The sequence below is a fragment of the Cryptomeria japonica genome, chromosome 8 (assembly GCF_030272615.1).
Source record: "Cryptomeria japonica chromosome 8, Sugi_1.0, whole genome shotgun sequence".
NCBI classification, from domain to species: domain Eukaryota; kingdom Viridiplantae; phylum Streptophyta; class Pinopsida; order Cupressales; family Cupressaceae; genus Cryptomeria; species Cryptomeria japonica.
In genome coordinates this window covers 412,626,052-412,633,847 of record NC_081412.1, presented here as the reverse complement: position 1 = coordinate 412,633,847, position 7,796 = coordinate 412,626,052, and the positions used below count along the sequence as shown (strand labels likewise).

At 34.4% G+C, this 7,796-nt stretch overlaps 1 protein-coding gene across 1 annotated transcript in view; it reads right to left on the bottom strand.

Annotated features, from left to right (window-relative positions):
• Positions 1-4,393: 4,393 nt before the first annotated feature.
• Positions 4,394-7,796, bottom strand: part of LOC131028562 (transmembrane emp24 domain-containing protein p24beta3) — a 37,874-nt gene continuing 34,471 nt past the window's right edge. The window contains exon 4 of the mRNA XM_057958867.2: positions 4,394-4,738. Coding sequence (XP_057814850.1) covers positions 4,605-4,738 — 134 coding nt within the window. The 3' untranslated portion in view covers positions 4,394-4,604. The remainder of the gene's footprint in view (positions 4,739-7,796) is intronic.

The window sequence follows — 7,796 nt, the reverse complement described above, 5'->3', positions numbered from 1 at the left end:
CCTAGCTCATCTTAGCGCCTATTCGAAAAGGTAGTGCCGGATTGATTTGTCCTCTAAGATTTATCATCTTGGAGGAGACAAATTTCCTCTCCTACACTCTCTACCCCGATCTCTCTAGATGCATAGTTGATATGAAGCAATCAATTCTTCACCGATACACTTCTTGCACAAACAAATTAATTTACTAAATGGCTTACTAATTGAGATCGTGTACTATACAAATGTATGCAAAAAATGGACCAAAACTTTTCCCTAATTGACATCACCCCTCTTCGATGTACCTATTGCACACTAAGATACAATTGCTAGTTTTATATTATCACAAGTATGATATGCATTATTATTTGTCTATTTTAAATAGCATGCAATTATATTAACTCTAATATTATTCATTGTATTAATTCTATTGCATATATTTAATTTTATATACGATTAAATTTAGGTTGCAGCTATTCTGGCTCGAAAACACCCTATCGTACACCGATAACTTTCATGTTATATTATAGTGGGAGATAGCGGTCGCAACGCTTCTACTGAGTCCTGCAGCTATTATGTGCCTATTTTGCAGTTTTTGTGTTTCCATAACACAAAAGTTATCAGTCATACAATAGTACCATTTTGAAACCAGATTAGATGCATCCTTAGATTTACTACCTATCATGATTCGGAATAGAGATTCCATATCTCCGTAGATAAATATAAGCTTTATATTCATATATATAATGATTGGTCTCCAAAGTTGCTGAGCAATTGTAAATAGTCTATAGGCCCCTTCACTAGAGAAACGTGTGCCTCATTTGGAAAGGTTGAGACCTCTTGCAGGTTGGCATCCGATCAAATGTTTCCATGTGATTTAAAGTTGTCAAAATTCATAAATATATACGTGATTTATGTTTTATAGCCAGGCTTATCAAAAGAATCCGTTGTGCTTTCTGTGTTTCCAAATCTGTTACCGTGTGTCTTTGGCATTGATAAGATTGTATGAGAAACCATTAAATTCCTTCCTCAGAAACTCGTTCTAATGTTTTCCAAACCAAGAGAAATTGGGTATGGATTTGTAAAGCATGAGATTTTATTCTAGAATGAGATCTTTCAACCAAAGGGTGAGCTGGTTTACAATGACAATAATGTAACATAAAAGCACATTGAGCCATACAGAGAATGTCATGGCAACCGTTATGGTTATATAAATTCCAGAACATAAGACGAGCATTTATTACTGATTCTAGTGGTAACTCATAAGATTGACACTGCTCAAAAAGTGAAAACCCACATATGTTCAGCTTCACAACGTTTTGCTCAAGGAAATGTATACTTTCGTAGGGTATTAATCAATGCATGAATTCAAAACATGTATGATGTTTCTATGCAAATTGCAATAGAATTATAAAATGATTGTAGGCAAATCAAGGAAGTCACCATTAAGGAGGACCAAAGCTATCATGGAACTCTATGAAGAGCAAGCTAACAGCGGTTTATTTTCTCTTGGTGAATAAGGTATATAATTCCTCTTCAAAGATAGTTAATTTGCAGACACGTGAAAGAATATGGAATGAAAAGGGTGCAAACCAATCATCTCATTCTTCAACATGTTCTTCATTCAATAGAGTTTTGAGTCAATTTATCTTACCTCCATAGGCAAAATTATCAAAAAATGGAAGTGTTCTACGTGGGCATTGAGCTATCATCTTCACGGAGGAATAAAATGCAAATGAATTTTTATTTCAAGTTGACATCATGGACCCCATTCTAGGGTTATGTTTCAATGTGAATTTAATTTTTCTCTTAAGTTACTTTGTTCCACTTTGTAATTTCAAAGTGACTTGTGTTTTAATTGCGACTTCAAGTTTTAAATGTCACTTGAGTCATTAAATGGTACCATTGCTTAAGTCACTTCATAATGATTCAGCCCACTTTTTAATTTCAAAGTGATTTAAGTGATAGATAGTCAAAAGATGGATTAAATTAAAATTTAAAAATAAAAGACATCAAAACAAGTAATGGAACACAAATTCTTAAAATCAACAAATTCTTAAGTGTAAAATTACTTTCTCACAACTTATAAATCACAAGCCAAAAGAAAGTAGCTTGAAAATTATAACAACTTCATAGTAATCATAAAATAAGACAAATTGAAATATATAAAATTATGAATAAGTGAGCATGGCATTATTGAAATATAACAACTTTATAACAACTAAAATATAACAACTTTATGAATAAGTGAGCATGGCATTATTTGGTCTGTAATTTTTTTTATATTAGGAGTTCTATTTTTTTTGTTATTTTTTATTGGCCTGTCATTTTCCCTTGGTCCTCGTGCACCCCTTCTTTAAATTGAAGCTTTGGTCTGCAACTATCCATCTTACAACACCTTGAGCTCTCTTGCCTCATGATGATGGATCACGAAGTGTGATTCAAAAACGTTGATGGTTAAAAAAAATTACGCAATCCAATTCAAAAACTGTATACATTAAAAGTGACCTTTTTGAAAGGGTATGATGGTTTGGAAAACAATCCCTTGAAAGGTTATATAAATCATTTATATGAGACTTGAAGGGGAGGGAGATCACTCATGGAAGAAGAAAAAGGCAGTGGCTTGGTGGCTATGGGCATTAGTGAGAAGGCACACGCGTGTGTTCAACTCGAAGTTCAGCATACACCCAAGGCTAAGGTTGTGTTTTTCATGCCTTAAAGGCACATAGGGTTCTATGGAACCATGGGTCTTGTGTAAAAACCGGTTTCCTCTGTGGGGTGCTATAACCATAAAGGACCCGAGGCCACTAGAATCTTCTTAGAGTGAGAATGATCATTCCAAGTGTTCGGGATTAAGGAAGTATTGAAAAACCCTTGATGTTGAAAGATATTGAGAATATAATTTGATGATAATATGAATGAATTATTTGTTGACTTATTCCATTTATCATGCCAAATATTTCCTTTAGAGTTATTATAAATTATCACAAGTATGGTATGCCTTATTATTTGTCTATTTTGGATAACGTTATATATGTAATTTATATTAACTCTAGTATTAATCATTGTATTAATTTTGTTACATATAATTAATTAACTCTAGGAGAAGAGTGACCTTACACATGGCCTAAGGTTGTTTTCAATGACATCATGAATGGAGTAAAAAATAAGAAGACATGGATGAAGCAGTTATAGATAAGTTTCGCAAGCCTATATGGTGTAAAGTGCTAGGAAAAAGAAGAAATATTATTTTCAGGAATTCAACCCCATTTGTTATCATAAAAAAAAGCGTATATAGATGCTATTACTCCATGGAGAGCCAAGATTCTTATTGCTCAATTAAGAATTAACTCTCATCAACTCAGATGTGAGACAAGGCGATGGAAAAGAGCTAAAGCATGGGAAAAATGGGGCTGTATCTTTTGCGCTACCAGGACAATGGAATCAGAAAAGCACTTTATTCCGAAGTGTGAGACCTTCAAGGACATCAAAGACAAACATGTCAATATCTTGAAAGTTGTTTCTTAGTACAATTTATTCAATGAGGGGATTATCAAGAAATGGGGGGAGTTCATCATCACCTTGAATAAGAAAAGGTTTGAAATGCAAAAGAAAAAAATGGCAAAGCTGGTTGTCCCAAAAGCTATTTTTAGCCTTATGGACATTAGAAGTTATTCATTCATCAAAAAACAGTTTTGTTCCTTAGTGCAATATCTCCTCTACAGATTTCAAGATGCCATAATCCAAATTGTAGTGAGCTACGTTGGATATTCAAATGAATCTTTAGCATCATGACGTTGTCTAGCATTTTCAACATGCCATAAAATCCTAATTATATTGCAGTAATTTATAAGAGCTACTACATGGTTGAATGAATCTTTAACATCATGCTTTTATCTTTTTGACGGATATAATACAAAAACAAATAATTTATTGAAAAATCAAACTTGTCAAATGAAACACAATAATCTGATGCCTTTCCTTTTTCTAGGATAGCTTCCCTCTGCTACAATGATAATAGATCTCATAGAAGGGACTTAATCCTGATGCAATGTTGAGAACACTAAACAACTAAAACCTGACAGACACCTACTGGGGTTTTGCTTTCATGGAATAAAAACTGATCTCTAAGGTCCACGCCAAACAACTAGAAACTGAATCATAGCACTAGTAGTTTTGAAAAAAAAAAAACAAGTTTGTTTCCTCATTTAATAAATGTGAATAATCTGCATGGAAATAAATATACAGTACATAAGATTGTCAAGAAAACTGAGATTGAAATGCATGAGGATGTTCTTATTCCGTTCTGAAATCAGCTATTTTTTTTTTCAGTTAATACAAGACTGACATTTAATGAGACATAAACCATACAATCTAAAAAGAATGCTCTGAGTTAGATTAGAAAAAAGATATGAACTGTTCTAAAAAAATTAAAATATCTGATAACAAACTATGTTTTCTGTGAATTTTCCAAGACATTTCTTTTCAATATAATTGCTTAATTGACACCAATACAGTTTCAGATACAAATGTACATTTGGCTTCAATATTCAACTTCTAAGCAATATTATCTTTCATTAAAGATGGATTCAATGTAATTTGTCTTTCAAATAGAGCCAATTGTCAATCTAAACTCTGTTATAAGCGATGCTCCTGCTAAACATCCGCCGAATCAGATATACTTGAGTACCACTGGCAACGATCAATGCCACATATTCAGCCAGTGTGTAACCAATTAGTCGCCTGCGTGTGCTCTCATTTGCTGAAATAATCAACAAGACAAGTTTCAACATCTACTTACAATAGTGAGACAATTAGTATATTCAATGATATGGTCTAATTACAAATATATCCAAGATGATGAGAAGGGCATAATCTTAGAAACAGCCCTGCAGGTAAGACTCTTATGCTCTGCAGTCTTTGTATGTGAATCTACGGAAACAAAATCTCATTTTTCCAGTTTCTTCCCATTATTTGTTTTTGTTATAAGGTTTTTGAAATTTTGAACAAAAGAATTCTCAAAGAACCAAAAGTCAGTACTATGTAATCTGATACAAACATGAAAGCCTTACAGACATTATTCCAACCTATGCGTATGGCAAAAAGCTACATATTAGTGCTATAACAGTTAACAATAAATGATCAGATCTAAAGCACCTGACATTTTAGGCAAGGATGTTGATGAGCACGTACGGAGAATTCAATTAGATTTTTTCTCACCATTGACCCACTTTCACTCCAGTTTTCTCAAGCAGAGATCCACAACTATACCATTCAGTGATCTAAACTCCAGATTACAGCAATCCCAAATATCAATAATAGTTTCCACTCTCGGTAGCATTTTCTCATCATGGAAAACTTTGCCACATCCTTGAGGCAAAAGAGTCGTTTCTAAATTAAGGAAGACACAAAAACCCAAGCAAAGGCATGGAAAAGAAAAGGAAAAAATGAAAACAAAAAATGTGTTGAATGTGCACCTGAAATCAACATGCCAAAAAACATCAGGCCTACCCAACACATTCTACCCTTTCATTTAGCTTCCTTAATCTAAAAGCAAAATTCAGGCCCAAGAGAAAAGAAACGGTATTTTGTGTTTCTTACATTCATATTTTTGTTTAACACCAAAATCTAATATTAGGGAATTGGACCCTCTCGCTCAAATCCACATTTACATCTACTCTCGTCCTCACTTCTGATCTGTCAATAGCCATATCTTTGAATCATTGGTATTAAATTCATCCACTTCCCGAAACTCCTCCATCTGGCCAAATGATCCTTTACTGGCTTTTCCACCTGATGCTGTGTTTTGAAATTGAATGAATATTTCAGGTGCTGCTATGTAACATCACATTTTGCCACCTCATGTCTGAAATGGTGTTTTGCCAAGTCAAAATGTTATGACCTAAGTGAAACATAATGTGCTAATTGGACTGGGGTGGTGGCAATGATGATGATGCTTGTCAGACATGACATGTAACTTATATCTTGTAAAGATATACGCATGATTTATATGTTAAAATTCATAACAAAATATACAACAAAGGTGAATCCAAGAGTTCAACAATGGACAATGAAAATATAAGTGTGGGTGCTCAATGGACACCACTTGTCCTTCATAAAATCAAGCTACGGGTGCCTCATCCCTTACTCATAGAGCATATAAAAGATGCAAATCACCTTAACACTCATTGTCCCTCCTTTTGGATAATGAGCTCCACAGATCTTTTGTCTGCCATCTGAAAGCAACTTCAGAAATATGTCTGTGGCCTATCTAGAACCATGTAGCTGCATTGTTTTGGCTGCCATGTTTGTAGAACTGAGGAAAAGTTTTTCAAGAAGCCCAAGAGGGCATCAGGTTTCCTGCTTAAAGCTGGAGGACAGAAACCAATTATTTTAGATTTTGTGAAAAAATATTTTTCTTGCAGAGGCTACTTTATGTGGATACATCCTTGCCTCAAGGTCTTTGCACTTTCTATATCATGGTCGTGGAGTTCATGATTGGGTCCTGAGGAACTCCAGCTAGGCACTTAAATTTACAGAGGGCCAGTAGTTTTCTCCAAAATTATCATAGATAAATAAATATGTAACAATCCTTCACTTTGTTGCCATGTTATGTGCTTCTAATCCTAAATTCATGAACTGCTCCAAGGTTCCTGATATCCAGTTGAAGGAATTAGTAATTAACCATGAAAAAATAAGTTTTACAAAACCTGCTATTGTTCTAATCAAGTATAAATCCACATTCCAAGTTGAAGATTCTGTCTTCCATGCAGCCTAGGCCTCTTTCAGGAGTTCAAATATGTGTCCATATTATGATTTTCCTTCTTGAATTGTGTTTGTTGGAGCTATTTGATCGTTTAGATTGAAACTTGTAAGGTTGATTATCATGGTGAGGTATATTTGCCTCCAAGGACAAGAAAGGAGTGTTTCTCTTTGCCCCAATCACCAGTTTCAGTCATTCAGAAATTTGCATAAGATTCCGTCTTTAGGGATAGCATTCACCTGTTTATGGCATTGTATTCATAGTGTACAAGCTTGCTAGGGAGTTGAAATTACTTTAACTTCTTGATCTTTGCCACATATTAATTTAAATTTTGAAATTGTCCATTCACAATGAAGGTGAGATGGTGCATCTATTATGTGCTAAAGCTACAATCTTTTCTAACTAAAAACTTCTAAGCTGTGCATGTACACTTCTAAGATCATGCTCCATCCCCCACTGAATTGGGCCCACACATCCCTCACCATCAACTAGCTTGTTTCTCAACCAGCAATAGGTCGGTTGGATCTAGATACATACTTCTCAGAAGAGGTAATGGGTGCCTCCCAATGCAATTACTCATACAGTCCAAATTCCAAAACACCATTTTCTAATGAACCAAATCAGATATGCAAAGATTGTTTATTAAATTTTACTCACCATTATGCATCAAGAACCATTCCAAAACCCTATTTTTTTATAAAGGAAAATGGGTCCTAGCTAAGGATGGAAACTGCCACAAAGATGCAATTTTCCATGGATGAGATCAAAACTAATCTATGGCTTTTGAAAGAAATGTCCATGATCTATAATTTTATGGGCTCATTTCCAGGCCTAAAAGCTCTTGAGAGCTTGGGTTCAAAAAAACTGAAGATATACTGGAATATGTGCAACCATGATTTACTTATGAAGCATTGGACCAGGGCCTTCAGTTGCATTGAGGATTTGTCAAGCAATGTCTCCATGCAAGTGTATCTTCCCCTTCTTGTTACAGAAAACTAATTAACTGGAAAGTGTTGGTAACAAGCTAACCAACTTACAATTTAAAACAATCATAGAA